The sequence below is a fragment of the Plectropomus leopardus genome, chromosome 22 (assembly GCF_026936395.1).
Source record: "Plectropomus leopardus strain MGB_pleo_1.0 chromosome 22, ASM2693639v1, whole genome shotgun sequence".
Lineage (NCBI taxonomy): Eukaryota > Metazoa > Chordata > Actinopteri > Perciformes > Serranidae > Plectropomus > Plectropomus leopardus.
In genome coordinates this window covers 5,555,896-5,574,000 of record NC_142197.1, presented here as the reverse complement: position 1 = coordinate 5,574,000, position 18,105 = coordinate 5,555,896, and the positions used below count along the sequence as shown (strand labels likewise).

At 37.9% G+C, this 18,105-nt stretch overlaps 2 protein-coding genes across 2 annotated transcripts in view; one reads left to right on the top strand and one right to left on the bottom strand.

Annotated features, from left to right (window-relative positions):
• Positions 1 to 695: 695 nt before the first annotated feature.
• Positions 696 to 17,831, bottom strand: pah (phenylalanine hydroxylase). Its single transcript, XM_042511026.2, has 13 exons — positions 17,678 to 17,831; positions 15,833 to 15,955; positions 9,767 to 9,950; positions 7,691 to 7,779; positions 7,155 to 7,222; positions 5,999 to 6,195; positions 5,685 to 5,820; positions 5,527 to 5,596; positions 4,963 to 5,019; positions 4,022 to 4,117; positions 3,377 to 3,510; positions 3,094 to 3,209; positions 696 to 1,237 (listed from the first exon to the last, which is right to left on the bottom strand). Exons 1-13 carry the CDS (start codon positions 17,747 to 17,749, stop codon positions 1,194 to 1,196), a joined length of 1,386 nt encoding a protein of 461 aa, XP_042366960.2. The 5' UTR covers positions 17,750 to 17,831; the 3' UTR covers positions 696 to 1,193.
• LOC121961685 (uncharacterized) overlaps positions 9,872 to 18,105 on the top strand; it is an 82,484-nt gene continuing 74,250 nt past the window's right edge. Inside the window, exon 1 of the mRNA XM_088072623.1 lies at positions 9,872 to 9,977. The gene's annotated coding sequence lies outside the window, so the exon portion shown is untranslated. The remainder of the gene's footprint in view (positions 9,978 to 18,105) is intronic.

The following is an 18,105-nucleotide window of genomic DNA, read 5'->3' as shown; positions in this document are numbered from 1 at the left end:
TGTTCTATATTTTTATTTCTAAAAGAAAAAAAATGGAGGTAATTAGTGATGCACCCTTAATTGCAAAATCAATATCCTAAACAATATTTGCATCAAAGTTTTTTTCCCTTCAATGACTAAAAGCAAAATTTATTTTATTAAAGCTGTAATGTTTTTGGCAACAGTTTATTTACACCCTCATTTTTGATAATTATAAAACCGAACGATAATGCAGATGTAAATAGCTGTAAACATCTCAAATATTTTATTAATAAATTCGTCAACACTGAATGAATGACTGAATATAATCCAGTCAAATCCAAATATTTTTTAAAGCACATCTAAAAACAACAGTTGACCAAAGCTATGCAAAAATAAAATAAGAATACTATGACTATAAAACAATACAGGAAAACACAGACCATCAATAATAATAACAATAATAAAAATTCTATATATAGAATTATTATAATTTTTATATAACCAAATGTATAGATAGATTATTTAATTCACTGAGATCCCTTTAGTGTTACATAGGAGCCATTTTTTCCACTATTAAGAATTAATATGAATATGATTTCACTTTAAGATCAGAAAACTAAAACAATTTACTGTAAATTATCAGTGGTAAAGCTTCTGGTTATTCTTTATTTTAAAACCTGATAACTATAAACGGATAAGTGAGAGCTACCAATAGAGGAGAATGACAAAAAGAGTCAAGAGAAATATTTATTTGTTTCATTCAAACATTTCATGCATATACAAAACTTATTTCAGCCAAGCAAAATGAAATCTAGTGACAAAAATTATCTCTCAACATGCCTTTAAGTTTAAAATGCATAGAAAAAAATTCAGGCTATTTCAACTGTTTTTACATGGTCTGAGATATAAAATTTGACTTTTACATTTTGGGTTTTTAATTCATTTAAACCACTGAAAAGATGTTTACTGACAAAACCCTCTTATTTTGAAAAACACATTGCTTAATAACACTAAGACTGTAATAAAATTGACAGTAAATACATTCATTATCATCCTAAATGAGTAACAGGCTACATTTTATTCACTTAACTAAAGTACTAATTGGATTACAGTAATATTGCCATTATTTGTCTTGCATATTTGTTTTAATACAAAGAAAGCTAATTTGCAAGCATGCTAAGCAGAACCACACGCAGCCTCATAACAAGCTGCGGCTCAGATCACACGTGCAGTTACTCCAGTTTCCGCAGGGCTTCGCACAGTTTCCCCAGTTCACCTGAAATCACAGAAAAAAATACAAATGTAAAATAAAATATCTTAAAAATGTATATTTTTTTTATAAATCAGAGTTGTCAAAAACGTCCATATAGTTATTTCTGATGATCCATTTCTACTTAAAATGAGAAACAGGTCAATAAACTTTCATAATCTGACACATTTAGCAAGAATAGCCCCGTTATGTCATCCATGGCCAATATCCCACTGTGCTTACTATTGCATGATGAAGCCAGAGCCACGCTATTATCAGTTTTACTTTTTATAACATGGTCCTTTAAATCAAAGGTTACCAACAGCAAGAAGGAGTCACAAGATAAATCTGAGGGGTGACATGATGATTAAAAACGGAAGAAATAAAACACCAATGTTAAACAAAATTGCCTTTTCCCCCCTGATGTTCTGACATTTTTTTGCTTTTTCCCGAATTTTACCTCTTAAAGGAATACTTCACACCCCAAATTACCTTTTGTCAAATTACCTATGCCAGTTACTCATGCGATTTACTTGTTTTTGAATTTTTTTTGCCTTCAATGAATGAAAAATCCAAAAACGGTGAAAATTTGTTATGAATCGCAGTCATGGGGTCCACGTTTAACAACAGCAAAACTTCAAACTCCCGAACAACTCGTGCAGTAAAATCAAAGTCCCATTTATTCAGTTGTATGCTCAGTACTTCACAAACACAGTCCTTATTGAAGTGAATTGAAAGTGAAACTTAAATCTGCTCTATCTGAGCCAGACTCCATTGACAAAAACAGTCATTTTATCTTGGGGAGTACAGGAGCTGCTGATCTGCCACAGCATCGATCAGTTAGTTTGTTTATGTGATTGTGAGTTTGGCATTTCAAAGGGTTGGTCTGGATTCACCAAAGTCTCACAGTATCACAATCAAACTAACTGGATGAGGCAGCAGCTCCCATATTCAGTGAGGTGAAATCATGTTTTTTGTCAATGGAGTTTGGCTTTGAAGAGAGCAGAGAAAAGATTCACTTTGAGTTCAGTTTTCTGATGGAAAGAGCTGTTTGTGAAGCACTGAGCATACGACTATAAATCAGACTTGGATAATACTGCACGAATCATGTGAGACTTTGTCCACATATGTTTTGATATAGTTTTGCAGTTGCTGAACGTGGACCCCTGCTCATCAAGAAATGTTCTCCTATTTTGTTTGTCCACTGGAGGCATGCAAGAAAAACAGAGCAGACATTGTGTCATCGTAAGAAAACTAAGTGCAGTCTGAAACCTGCGTTAAATAATACATACATCAATTTAAGTAATGAAAAAAAAAGATTTAAGTGTCCACACGGGCTGCCCCCTGAAAGCTGAAAATTCAAATCATCAATTAGAGACCCTCAGTCGACTGAGATTGCTTCAAGGCGAGCAGTTGTTTGTTTTCTGTGCGGGGCACTTTTGGGGACGTTTTGGTCACCAGATTTTGCTGCAGAGTGAGTGCTCTGACTTTCACTCTACTCTTTGGTACAAGCAGCTGCAGATATGCAGCCAGCAGCACAGAGGGAAAGAGAGGCCGCACTGTGAGGTGAAGAGGTGGTGAATTTATAACTCACAGCAACTCAGTGATACTGTCTCTCTTTTGATATCTAGTGTTGCCAAAAAATGTTGTTACGCATATTTGTGATCTGTTGTTAGCTTGTTTAACATATCATGTGAATGCTGCTGTCACAATAACCGTCCCATTGTACTCATTAAAGCTTTTTAACTTTGTAAGAAAAAAAAAACAAAACCTCAGGTCGTTAATATTCATATTAATTGACTGAATCAGATTCGACTGGTTTAAATTTGCGACGGGTGCAGCTCTAGTGTCCACTATGAAATAATAAACGGGGCGGTACATACTGTTGATGCTGTCGGCCAGGTTCCTGAGCTGCTTGGTGTTGTCCAGCACTTCAATACTCTGGGTGTAGGGGTTGTAGCGCACTGTGAAAGGTTTTGGGATGGTGGCTGCAAATTTCCTGCGTTCAGACAGATGTTAGTATTAGACAAACTCTGTACGTAACTTAAACATAAAAGGTAACTTTTTCACATTTTTAAATGAAATTAAGGAAATTTTCTCAGGTTTCAAACAGCTGAACTTCAGCTGAACTGCTGAACCAAATTTTAAAAAGCAAAATGTTCTTACCTCACTTTCTCTTTGGCGTCCTCAAAGCTCTCAGCCACAAAGTAAACAGGCTGGTACTCTGTGATTGGGTATTTCTGGAGGCTGGTCTTGGCGGGGTCAAAGGGCAGGATTTTGGGCTTGTCTGTCAGGCAGTACTGAAAGAACACAGTGTATATTTAATCCTGTTTTTTATTTTTTACTGTATGGATTTCAGTTTCTCAATGAGTGTCTCTGTTCCCATCAGTGCTGTCAGTAAACAGGAAGTGCAGCATGATTCAGGGCTCTGCTGTCCCTGCTGATGTGACTTGGCAGAGTGCACATCCTCTGCTGACAGCGGCTGATGTAACCGGTGACCTCGATAGCGAGCTGATCATCTTCTCTCTCTCTCTCTCTCTCTGCCCCCACTTACCCACTGAACCACTTTATCCAAAACCCCGCTGGGCAGGCAGGCAGACTCCCCCAGTGACACATAAAACCCAAATCTGAGTGGACCACTAACCCACTGCCTGCACCGCCGCGGTTGTGCAATAAGGTGAATGTGTCATAACAGCTGATGAGGGGTTAAACTATTCATATTGCTTCTGCGGGGGTCCATGTTTGCAGAAAGTGGTGCACAGCTTGTTTTCTTGGAGCCTCTGAGTCATGTGTTGCTCCTCTCCTTCTCACCTGCAGCTCTCCGAAGGATGAAAGCAAGCCAGCTCCGTACGCTTTGATCTCCGAGCCCTGCTTACACAGGCCAAACTCCACGGTGAACCAGTACACCTGAGGACACACGTAAGGTTCATGAAAATGTGATCAGTACTCCAAACTCAGGCAGGAACCCACAAAACAAGAAACGTCTGTCTGTAGGTGTCTTTAAAATCCACAAAGCCAGAGATTTAAAGGGTCAATATGTATTTTCTCATTTAAATCTTTTACTATTTTATGACAAAAAAAGTTAGATTATGACAATAAAGTCATAATTTTGAGAATAAAGTCATAATATTATAAGAAAAAAGTACTAATATGACGAGAATGAGATCGCAGTTTTATGAGTAAAAAAGTTGTAATTTTAGGAGAATAAATTCGTAATATTAAAAGAATAAAGTTGTAATTTTTCGAGAAAAAAGTTTTACGAAAAAAAAGCAATAATTTTATAAGAATAAAGTCCTAATTTTTCAAGAATAAAGTCACAATTTTACTCGAAAAAAGTCATAATTTTACAAGAATAACGTTTTTTTTTACAAGAAAAAAAGTGCTCGTTTTACAAGAAAAAATCATAATTTTTCAATAATAAAGAATGAATTTCACTAGAAAATATGTAATAATTTTACAAGAATTAAGTCATATTTTTACAACAAAGGGGATATTATATTATGTAAATAAATAGTATAAATTGTAATTTTGGGAACTAGCTATTTAAGGCCCTCAAAAGTGAAATCATTACATGCAAAAAAAAAAAAAAATCACCCTCAAGCAAGATTTCAGTTACCTCATTTATATATTTCCAGGGGTCCTTGACATTAAACCTTGTTAGTACTTGTTCTAAATGCAGCTTACTGGAATTTGCTCTCTCTTGCTAATAAGTTAATCAAATATTTATTATTTTTTATGTGCGCAGTACTCACAGTAGCAAGTTTCTCAATGAACTCATCAGGGGCTCCGAGGGAGGCGAGACCGATTTCCTACGCAGAATAGAATCAAAAGACATAGATTAGAAACTGAACAGTTACAGAATCACATATGCAACATAGATTTCTATGTCAACGTTAAAACTTTGAAACAGACGCTTCCTCTCCATATTTCATCCCTTTTAACCCCAAACTCACATAATCTTGGTACTCAGTTGCAGAATATTTTGTTGTGCCACATTCCCCAAATCACAACTGAACTACGAAAAATGTCATTTTCTTACAGTGCTCTTTATACATATAATAATCGGCAAAGGAACTTAAAGTTGGACACTTCCACTATTTCGGCTGTTCAAACCAATTTTTTTGTATGATTTTGTTTCTATTTTAACTGTTATTTGATTGTTTTTAATGTCTTTGCTCATGCTTGACGTCATTGTAAATTAGGGTCTCAACAAAGCACGTCATTGATCCTTAAATTGGCTGTTTTATGTAGATTTGTATCTACATTTTATTGTATGAGCTTTTCTTCCTTTCTGCTCTGTCAGGACAGCTGGGTACCTGTGAGAATTGGGCGAAACTGGAGTCAGCGAACAGAGGAACGTGTCCCAGGAGCTCATGGCAGATATCCCTGCAGTATGAACCAAAATGACTCTTTAAAATCACATAAATCATCTATTTTCTCGTTCTTTTTATTAATATAGTTTCTCGTCACTCACGGCTCAGGTGTGTACGTGGGCTTGGAGCCGTGACGAATGTACTGCGTGGAATGAAAGACGCGGAAGGCGAGTCCTGCCAGGAAGTCTCGGGATGAGAGCAGACCGGCCACAGGGCGAAGCCGGAAACCTGTGCACGCTGCAGGAGAGACGGACAGATGAACGAGGTGAGTGATTCTGTGCTGTTGAATAAGAGAGGGAGGAATAGGAAGTGGGGCATTTGAACAGGCTCTGCCTCCCACATTCAACACCCCGGGGTTGCCAAAATGAAGATGTCATTTGTGGGACCTTTAGGGTCAAAACAGGACAGGACTTACACTGCAGGAAGCAGGACACGTCCTCCAGCTGCGGGATGTTGTCCTGCCTGTAGCCGCAGTATTTCTCCAGCAGGGGGAAGACACGGTTGTGTTCGCGGCAGGCGTGAGTCGGGTACAGAGTCTTCAGCTCCTTAAACACTGTCCCCCATGTGACCTTCTCCTCCTCTGTGTACTCCACCCGGGGGATGACTTGGCCACTGGGACACAGACAGGAGGTTACTGCATGTGTTCTGTACTCTTTGTTGAATTTTGTAGTATAATAAGTATAATTTTAGGGACATTCATATTTTTGTTTCTGTAAAACAGTGATTCCCAATTGGCCCAGCCACTGGGTCCAGATTTCTCCTTAGTCATTAGTTCAAGGTCCAACCGTTACAGAAATAATCAATTAATACATTTTAACTGACAAAATGTAAAAACACAAGGGCTTAAAGCACAATAAAATAAAAAAAATAACAAGAATAAAGTATAATTAGATCAAGGTTAGTTCAAGGGCATTTCTAGAATTTGTAGATTTAAAAAAAAAAAAAATCCAAAATGGTGTGATTTAATTTTTTCTATTAACATTTTGGTTAATTTAAAAAAAAAAAACTGGGTGAATTTATTTTTCTTAAATTTGGGGGGGTTTGAAGTTTGAAGTTTTCTTTTTCTCTAATAAATTTTGGGCCTTTTTTTTCCTTTTAAAATTTTGGCAACTTCTACATTGCATACTTTAATATTACTATAAAAAGGATAATTTTCTAAACACTTCAAACAAACGTGTTTCAATCTTTTTTTTGTTTGTTTGTTTCTTTAATGTTCCTCCAAAATTTCCCTGTGATGATAGGCTGCGTAGGCTGAGCATCACTTCATTATTTGTTGTATCACAGTATTCAGATATATAAATGCTCAGTGGGTATTTCATTGGGGTTGGTGCTCTTTGTAGTGCCTGTGAATAATACTTGTTAATTATACACACAAAGAGCCTTTAAAGGCCCTTTAAATCCACCATTGACTGCCTGTAATTTGTCCCTATTTGTTTATGATAATTTTCAAGGCAAAGCAGAGAAAGAATTAATCACTTTGGTATAAGAATATTTCAGCCATATCAGGCCTAAAAAACACCCAAAATATAGATGGAGTAAAAAAATTTAAGATAACTATTAGGAGTATTTACTGTCTGTAGTTGTAGGCGATGTCAGCAAACTCCTTCCTGCGGGTTCTGTACACTGGATCTGTGAAGCCCTGAACACACACACACACACACACACACAAAGAAAAGCCATGTTAGATCTCATGATCGCGGCCCGGCCACTCACAGCTAAATCAAAGAGTGGAAATCCTCCGCTGAGGCTAAACCCTGTGGCCTTTGACAGCATTATGCACTCCGTCTCTAACAAGAGCACGCAAATACATATTCAAATGAAGCCTTTGTAGAGTGTTTTTCAGCTTATGATGAATACATTTCGCTTTAATGGCGGTGGCAAAAGGGAGCAATTATCTATAATTATAGGGGCTCAATTAAAGCAATGACATCAATTTGTGTGTCTAGATAGTTTCCATTAGAATAGACAGCAGAGTGCAGCCTGTCATCTCCGCAGACCCGTCTTTCATAAGACGTGGGGGCGTGAGTGGACACGTAATCACACACAAACACACACATGCAGAGGCAGGATGTGGCACACAGACAGTGATGGATGAGTCAGTCCTTACAGGGTGATCAGCGTCCAGCTCGGAGCCGTAACTGAGGATCTGGTTGGCAAAACGGTCCAAGTCCTGAATGTCATTAGGGAACCAGGGCACTAGAGAGTAAAAGCAGTTATTAAACACTGATAGTTTGTTTTGATTTAATACATATTTATTCATATTGTGCACAGTCTTCTGTCCGCAAGTTATTATGTTGTGCGATCAAGATAATTATCTTGTGCAAATAAGATGATTTTTATCTTGTCTTATCTTGTGGGAACAAGTTATTATCTTCAGTGCATGTTATTTTCCTGTGTGCAAAATCAACTAATTAATCAAGTCAATTATTTTGTGCAGTCAAGATAACAATTTTCATCTCTTGCCCACAAATATTTATCTTGTGGGAACAAGTTAATGACTCTTGATAGGACACGAGACGTTTTAAAGACGTTATCTTGGAATCAGAAAACTAGAATGGGCCTTTTTAATTATTTTTGCAGACTTATCAATTAATCGGCAAAGAAAATAATTATTTGCTACAACCTGAATATTGTGTGATTCTTCACCAATATAACTTCATAACGCTGGCATCGATGTTGGTGATGTGGAAGATGTTTTCCAGTGCCACAACATTTTGACACTCAGCAGAACTGTAATCAAGGGTCATCTGCTTCTTCATATGGATTTATGACACTCAAAAACACTGGTGCTCAATCATTAATCTGCATTTGTGCAGTGTGGTCTAGCCTCAGGGCTCCAGGAAGACAATATGTCCCCTGCCAGGCTTCTTGATAAACAGACAGTCTCCGAAACAGGCCATAAATATCCCCAATCAATTTGACCCTGACCAGCAGACCACAGTGTCTACGCTGAGGTCAAAGGAGAATCCATGGTGGCCCTGTCTGTCTCTGCTAGCCGCGACCTTGGCATGTTCTCCTTCCCCGTGTTAGTGTGGGACGAGGACACACAGCTCCTCTGTTCCTGCTGAGCCTGTTGGTCCTCAGTAGCTAAACTAATGCCATTCTGGAAACAACTAATAAAAGGGTCTTGATGTGAGCGATGGGTCATCCGTCTCATCGGCGACGCTGGTTGTCCATTACCCAGTCTGGCTGGAGAGGGTCATGAAGCACCACCCAACAGCCAACACTGTCCCCCGTTGAAAAATGGACTATTTCAGGCGTATTGATCTCCATTTAATTAGATTTTTTTTTTAGCTGTGTGGCCCCAGGGATGGCAGTGTCTGTCACTTTTGTCCAGAGTGAAATATCTTAACAGATATTGAAGCAATTGCCATAAAATTTTAAACAGATATTCATGGTCCCCCATGGATGAACCTTAATGACTTTAGTGATACCCGGACTTTTCTTCTAGCGCCACCAAGTTTTTTTTTGTTTGAAATACCCTGACAATCATTGGCTGGATTTCCATGACATTCGGTTCAAATGTTCCTGATCCCCAGAGGATGAACCATATTATCTTTGGTGATCCGTGACTTTTCCTTTAACACCATGAGCAGGTCAGAAGTTTTTACCTTTGTAACAAAACATCTCTAAATTTAAAGGAAGAATTTGCACAAAATCTGATAAAGACATTCATGACCCCCACATTCATGACCCTCATGTTGGCCCTTAGTGACCAACATGAGGGATAATTTTGTTTTTTAGTGAAATACCTCGATAGTTATTGGATTGCCAGAACATTTAGTTCAGATGTCCTTGAAACCCAGAGGATAAACCCTAATGACTTTGGTGATCCCCTGACTCTTCCTCTGACACCACTAGCAGGTCAAAGGTTTAACTTTTTTAGCAAAGTGTCATCTACTGAATGTATTGCACAAAATCTGATGAAGATGTTTAGGATCCCCAGTGGATGAACCTTATAGATTTTAGTGATCGCCTCACTTTTCTTATACTATAATACTTTGATCACAAACCAAAAATCTGCTAAACTCATTCCCATTCCCATACTAAACAATACCTGCTAAAAATCAGCATATAACATTGTTATTGTATGCATGTTACTGTGCCACCAGTGCGACTGTAGAGTCTGTCATGTTTGGGATTTGAGCTTATCCTCTCAAAATAGTTACACAAACTCACTAACCTGTGTCCTTCTCTTTGTTGCGTGACAGCTCATGCACGTGGCCACTGATCTGTGTACGCAGGCCGTCGATGACCTCATCCAGGGCCTGAGAGCAGGTGGAGTCCACACTGATGAAGAACTCATATTCGTCTTTGTTCGTCCGCGATGGACGGGACTCGATGTGCGTCAGGTTGATGCCCTTCTCCTGTGGGTCACAGGAAAAAAAAAAGAGGTGAGACCTGATTTGTTTGTGTTTTAAGATGTTTTCAGTTTCCTTTATATTTTATTTAATTTTCTATTGTCTGAGGGCAAACCTTTCATCATGGAAACTAAAGAAATTACTTGCATAAACATCTATAAAAAACAACAGTGTTATTGCTGCAACAGGCTGCAGTACAACCTTTGTACCACCACCAGAGGGCGATATATTATTGCTAAAGTGATGACTATTTATCAGACTTTTCGCAGGCCACCATGACCTCGGGTCGGAGCTGCCTTGAACCCTCAATCTGCAAACTGACACTGAGCCAGACAGACTGGACATGCACAGTAAGGGCATTCAGCACATATTGTTGTGGTTTAGTGCAACATCGTCCAATAAATCATCCTGCCCTGTCCACATTTAGGCTTTTCTCATTCTGCAGCATGAACACAAAACCCTTGGGATGGCTCCAAAAATTTTTGGATGCGAGTTCCTTTTAATGTCCAAAATGCAAATAGCTGGAACGCTCATGGTAAAGAGCGTGACTTAAAGTGGTAATTACCATCTATAGTGTATTTTTGTTTACGTAACTTTGGGGAGGGAGAGGGAGTACGTTGTTCTCCGTCTACTATAGGCCAAGTAAAGAGGAGGAGAGGAGGGTGTGCACAGCAGGGCCTCCCTTTTTTTTCTCCCATCTGGATCCTATTCTGCTTTTAACAGCTTTTTTTTAAGGACCATGTGGTCCTGCATCCTCTGGGAGTGATAGTCGAGATTGGCATTTGAAAGAAAACATGACTTGCTTTTTGTGATGTGCTTTTCTCTTTTCACTGTCATCAGATGTGCTGAGGCTTTCAAAGCACATCAAAGTTGCAAAAACTATGTTTTCCGATTGAAATTGTCAATTATTCAACCTAAGTCATTAAGTTGAATAATTGTAATTATTCCTTGTAAATTTAAAAATGATAGACAAAACTATTTGTATGGCCAGCACTGACTTACAACATTTTTAACCCTTTAACATCTGGTTAGACATCACTTTTCTTGTGTGCATTCGGATGCCTTTCACAAGCATTTAAACCTCTGTAACCAAAAAAAAAATGTGTTAGTGTGTTTCAGAAATACATGAAAAAACATATTGAGCAATTTGTTGAGAAATGTCTTGAAAACTCCAAAAATTAGTGAAAGGTGACAAGGAAATGATCTTTAAATTAGCTACCTGGATTATGAGATATAAAAAAGGGGCGGTGCCTGGTAAACTATATTTATAATTTTCTTAATTATATATTTAAAATTATGTTACATAAAAGAAAAAGAAATATTTAAAGCTTTGCACTTGAATTGATATGCTTTTTATAAAAAACTTTTTTTTTTTCTTTTTTTTTTAAACTTAATTTGAGATATTTGTAGTGTAACTTTGCACTGGGCCATTTCTTGTTAAGATGCTCGTTACCTCCTTCCCATGTTTTTGAAATAAATCTAGCCACTTTGCTTGGGTATCAAAAGGTTAAAGTTTAGAAAATTCGGATTTGAACATCATAAATGTTTCCCTGTCCTCAAACAAAAGCTTAAAAAGTTCATGAAATTGCTGTTTCTGTGCACAAAGAAACCAACGCGTGTGCTATGGTCCGGCTTAACCCTAATCCTAAAACCAGCAGGATGCTGGGGTTATTTTGTCCGATTTCTGTACCCCTCTGAGCCGTCCCTCGACTGTAAGGCTGGTGACATTTACCCTCCTGTCTCCCTGACTGAGGCGCAAGGTCAAGGCCGGCGCGTGGCTCTGACTTGTCACATGAACACCATGTTGCCGTGTCACATGTGCTTGAGTCCCTCGTGGATAAACAGTGTAGCGGTTTTTAGTGAGCAAATTTTTTGACTGAAATATGGAGATTAGGCATTCACAAGATGAAAATGAACACGTGATAAGATGCCGTGGCTGCTCGGCTAAACGTTAGCACATGGCTCTGCAGAGCAGTCACTTTTAGAGCACAGGGAAGTAATGAAGAGCAGTGTGATTTCTTCAAAGCTGTGTTTTCAGGGAGATCAACATGTGCTGCATGGCTGTAAGGGAGAGAAGGGGTACGTTGATGGTTTGGGGGTAATTTTGCCTATTTTATAGAAAAAATGTAAAGAAGAGGAAATTAGGGGGAGGAAGGGGGTGGAGTAGGGGGAGGATCGGAAAAGTGGGAGTTCATAGGTTCAAAGAGGATCCTGTTGTTTAATGCTGCATTTGGAAAGCAGCACTTACTTGATATTGAACAGATTCAACCCACTTCATCTGTACCCACGCTAATACGTCTGTCCAAAAATGTGTTTTTCTTCAACACGTAATCTGAAATCGTCTTTTGAATTGAATTTTTGAATTGTTTTCCTGCAAAATGTTCTGGACACGAACGCTGTGTTTTGCCTGCAAGAGGAGCAAACTGGAACCTTGATATGACGTCCACGTTGAAGATTAAACAATAAAGGCGCTGCCAATTGGTGTTTACTTCGAGCCTCGGACAGTCACGTACGCACTGGCAAAAAAAATTTACTCTTCATGTGTTTTGTTTTGTTTAATGTTAATCAGTAACTTTCGATTGTGAAAGAACTGAGAGTTTCATCATAGGCTCGTCATGTCCATCTGGATCAGACCATCAAAGGTTAGCTTTGGTATTTTTGGAACTGGACCCGTCCTTAAACTGGCCAAGAATTAAGTGAGATCATTACAGAGATGGACCTTTTTTTAAAGATCCTTTTTGTTCAACCAAAAACAGCCCTGATGTTACCATTGCCAAACCCACCAGACTCCATTTAAATAAACTAATTTTAGTGCATATAGAGTCAGCATATTTTCCACATCTAACTGGGTGACTGGTGATTGTTGTAACAGTGGAAACACAAAACCAAATTATCTTTTTGATTTTTTTTTTTTTGTTTCTGTGGAATTTCGGATTGTGTCTTACAATATGTAGTAATTGTAATTGTTGCTCCTATTGGTCACATAGATACAAAAACATGTGAAAAAAGGCTGAAATGTTATCCTTTAACGGTACAAAGGAACTGTTTGACATTTTGGGAAATATACTTATTTGCTTTCTTGCTGAGAGGTAGTTGAGAGCATTGATATCACAAAAACTTTGCTTTAGTAAAGTACAAAACCAAATGTTTTTATGACCCAACAGTGGAAAAATGTCAAAACTGGACTTAGTACAGTAAGTTAGTGTACTCTTATTCCAAACTACAAGTGAGAGATCAGTTTTTTAGTTTCTGGTTAGTTAAATGTTTGACTATTTCATTATTATAGAAACCCTGGAGGAGGTGGGTCAGTGGATCAAAGAGCCACCTTATGTTTGCCGATACACAAACATGTGAGATAAGCTCAGTTTGTTTAGTTTCCTGCTATAAAGGGTCTCCAAAGGCCACGAACATGAAAACCGCCAAAACAACTACAATTAAACTATATATAACCTATTTTCCTCTGTTAAAAACTGTTAAAACTATTTGAAATAAGGAACTGGATCTATACTGGAATATATTAACATCTCAAGTTGTAAGGACATGTAGTATTCATGTAGCCTAGCTTGTTTTGCTTAATGTTAATCAGTAACTTAACAAAGATAAAAGAGATGAGGAAGTTTCATCATCAAGTCGTCATGTCTACCTGTTTAGAAAAGAGTTTAGAAAAAAAGACTCCAACATTTGGGAAAAAAATACTCTTATTTACTTTTTTGTCAGTAAAAATGGAGCCAGAAGCTAGTTAGCATAGCTTAGCATAGAAACCAAAAAGAACTTGCTGTCTAAAAGAAACTAAATCTGCCAACCAGCAAAAACACAGTGTTAAAATGACAGCTCAACATTTTACGGAGGAATTATGTGTTTTTCAATTTCTGGGCTTGGACCCATTGGCTTAGCTAACAGAAACATGACGTCATCAACAGCAAGTCGGCCATTTTGGAAGAATAGCCTAAGGTTAGTGCCAAAACGAACTGCAGAACCAACACAAAAACAACTAGGTAGTAACAAAAAACACAACAAAACACATGTAGTTTATATAGCATACAGCCAGCACAAGCTAACTTTATTTGTTCCTTTTTGCTTAATACCGGAGGATTAATTATCCATGATAAGGCAACTTTTTTGTAGCATTCAGCTAGCATGACATCAGCGTGCTTAACTTTGTCTGGATGATTGTTTAGTTGGCATTTTTAAATCTGAAGATCCTATACCCACCTGTTTGTACATTTGACATGGGCCTCCAAATATTTAAAGTTTTTTAATAGCTGACAGGTGTAGGCGCTAATGCCAGACAGCAGAGGACAATGACACCAATCAGGGACGATTATGGGTGACAAGCTGTTGAAGTCTGTAGGGATTAATATCTTTAACTAACTTCAGTTTTTGGGCCTAAAAACATCCTGAGAACAGTACAAAGAACAGTACATCCTGAGAACAGTACAAAGTAACCAATTCAGTGTTTTAGTAACATTTTCAGTGGCAAGTTTTCTTTTAGTTCCCAGAACCTAAAATCTATAAACATAAAAAAAGTTTTTTTTAATATGTGAACATATCACATTACATTTAATTAAAAATGGTCTGTAATCTCAGCCCTCAATAACATGTTCTGAATGTTGCTTTGAAATTGTTCTTTCTTTGTTCTTATGTAACATTTTGGGAACATTTTATAAAACAATATTCTATGATCTGTCACCAAAACACCCTCACAATGTTGCTCACAATGCAGTTAAAACATTATTCAGCAACCAGGTAAAAAATGAGCTGTAGAGGAAGCAAAAGCAAATGTTGCTAATTAATGTACCCAGCAAATCGCAGAAATGTTGATTTAAACACTTCAGCAAAATGTTAACTGACAGTCTATTTAATTCATGTTCTGCCAAAATAGACCATCTTTCAATACACCATTCAGTCCTGGTAACATCAGCATTTTTTGTTTTTTAAATTACATCACAAAACTTTCCCTAAACTTAACCAAAGTGCTTCTGATGCTGAAACCTAAAACATGAGCCTGGTTTCACAGTCCTGCACTTTTTTCCCACCATCCAAGGTTGGAAATGAACTTTTTTGTCCACCTGCCACTGTGGCTGGTGGATTATAAAATCTACCACCCACTCAATAGATAATCATTGATTGTTTTTTTGTGGCTGGTTAGTGAAGAAAATCTAGCAACTACTTGCACATTTACAAGAATTTGGCTGATGCCAATTTCCATCCCAACCACCAAGTCTGTGTTTCGTTAACTCAAAGAAGCATCTTGGCATGATTACTTTGTCACCACAAAACAATTCTGAAAACAATTCAGTTAAGTTACAAATGTAATGTCTCGCAGACAGAGCTGTTTTTCTGGTGAAATGCAAGAGTGTTGTGGTTAGATGTACAATCAATGCAGCCACTTGAAGAAAACTGGTTTTAAACCACACCATGGAGTGGTTAGTTTAACCCCAAATAGACGTAACCACCTCAGTGGTAAATTAACATTCCTGCATGCTCTGGTTGTTGTTAATCTGCAGGAGAAACTATGCCAATTTTAACAAATACAGTTAAAACCACATCACCTGTGGCAAATTCAGACCAGGTTTCCTTTTCTGTTTGTTACCAATGCATCTTATTTTATGATCTGACAGTAAGGATTGATCTTTTTTTCTCATAATAGTATGACTTTATTCTTGAAATCTGAAATTTCTTTTTCTTTAACATGGCCCTAATCCTCCGTCGTAGCATTGTACCATTCTCAGAAGGTTTTTAGAATCAAAAATTGCTTGCTGGGTATATATGTGTCGGTTTTATCGTATGTCAGCCCTGAAGATGACTAAGCAGTCTCAGGGGGACCATGAGGCCTCCTGGTCAGCAGTGATGGCATGTGTGTGTGAGCTGTCAGCAGATAGATTTACCTCAAAGAGTCTCAGGCCCTTGGCCAAAGCTCCGACCTCCTCTTTCAGGGAGAAGATGCAGGAGATCACCTCGGACTTGTTGTCGGTCTCCTCCTCCAGGTACATGGAGCCCCTTCTCTTCCGCTGAGAAAGGCACATTTCAGAAAACAACACAGGGCTTTCAATGTAGAGTTTACGCTTTGTTTTAGGCATTTTTTCACACATCTCAGGGGAGCGTCTACTTTACTGCAAGAGTTAATGAAAGAGAAGGGGGAACACATACGGTCATTCAATTGATCTTTTTACGATGTATGTGATGAAAAACAGATGTTTTTAAACCTAAGTGGCAGCTGAATGGGTGTGATAGTAACTCTAACAAAGCTTTAAAACTACTTCTAACTGCCTTTAAAACCTGGAGCGACTTCACTTTTCTTGTGCTGCTTTTAGATGCCTTTCACAAGTATTTGATCCTGGACCAAACTGGTTTGAATAACACGTAGAAAAAGGCAATTAGCAACTCTGAAAGAAACATTCCTCAAATTGCAGGATTATAGATTTTCTCCTTTTTTTTTAACGGAGAAACAAAAGCTAGGGAAAATGTCTAGGGGTAAAAAGAAAAAGTCTACGGGACATTCTACAGAATATTGTAATAATACACTTTTTTTCAAGTTATTTTTTTGTACTTTCTCTTTTCTCTTTTTTTGTGCTAATTTTCCGGTAATATTCTTATTATTTAAAAAAAATTCTCGTTAATTTTTCAGTCATCTTTTGTTAAGTTGCTCTTTGCCTTTTTCCAATGTTTTTGAACGAAATTAAGCCAATTTGCTCAGATTTCGAAGGGTTAAGTCAAAAGGATGTGTAAATCTTAGATTTTAAGAGTCAGTCTAATTTCTGCATTTCAGATTCATTAGGGTTCTGACCATATTCCTCACGTGTATTTAAGCGTGGCCACATGTAGGAGAAAGTGCATGAAATATGGTTTAAGGCCATGACATTTGCATTCAAGGTGTGTGATCTTGCAGATTAAAGCCTTCACACCTTTAACCTTTTGACCCAGACCTTTGCAGCGGGAGTGCTGGCATTAACCAAAGAGGACCATGTTTCAGGTGCGTGACAGTGGAACAGAATATATTACAGATGTAAAAATTCCTGCACAGTCCAGATAGCGATTTATTAAATCTACCATTTTATTTGTAGCTCCAACACAGTATTTCAGTAAGAGAATTTATGGACTGAAATGTTGCATTTTAAATTAAATTTAACATTTAGGTAAAGATAGTCTTCATTCAAGCAGTTCATCAACTTGAATGTTGCTTAATTTAGAGTTTTTAAATAGTTGCAGATTAGTTTTGTGTTGACTGACTAAAGCTCTAGATATAAGTGTATACCTGTAGACACCCTGCTAGCTTTTATAAGAATAACTGAGTGAATATTTTCACAAGTTTGGCAAAATAACTGCACACATATAACATTTGTACATTTTTGTTTTTGCAAGGCCTTGTCATATTTTCCAGGTGTTTTATGACAGCCAATATATTTTTTCCAGTAACATCAGCTGTTTTTGTCGCCCTCTTTTCACGACAGCAACATCCCCTGCTTTGTCTTCTGCAGGCCAATACTGCCAGAATATTCCAGCTATGACTGGCTCCATCACTGCTGTTTTATCAAAATCAGATTCAGTTTAGCAGATGGATGATATTTATACCAGCTTTAAGCTTTTTTTTGCTTTAAATTGACCATATGATGACAAAAAAACACGAATATAATGATGAATTACTGAAAAAATAAAAAGTGGTGCCAAAGCCAAATAATTTTTTTTTTATCAAGTTATATATGCGGTATCATAACGTGATGAATGAGATTTACCCCTGTCTCCTGCTCCTCTGTCCCTGCCTCTGTCCCATAGTTTCCGTTCACTCTCTTGTACAGTGCGTCCATCCTCTTGCTGTGCAGGTGAACAACCTGTGTGTGCTGATGCTGAACTCTGATAGACTTTGTGCGTGCAGCTCCTGTCTATAAAAACCTCTCCGCTGCAACACCCAGCCACGTGACACCACACCCCCTCTGCATCGGTATGTCACGGGACGGTTGTTGTGAAACAGAACTACAATGGCACATCTGGTTCTTGTTGTCCGGCGCTATAGGGTTGAGTTCGGCCCTCACTGCTGGTTTATAGCTTGAAGGTTTTTGTTTTTTTTTTTAGCTGCTGCCCCGATGTATGTTTTTTTATTTGTGCAACATGACTATGAACGTGACTGACCTGACACCAGGTAGCATAAGTTACCGACGTTAAT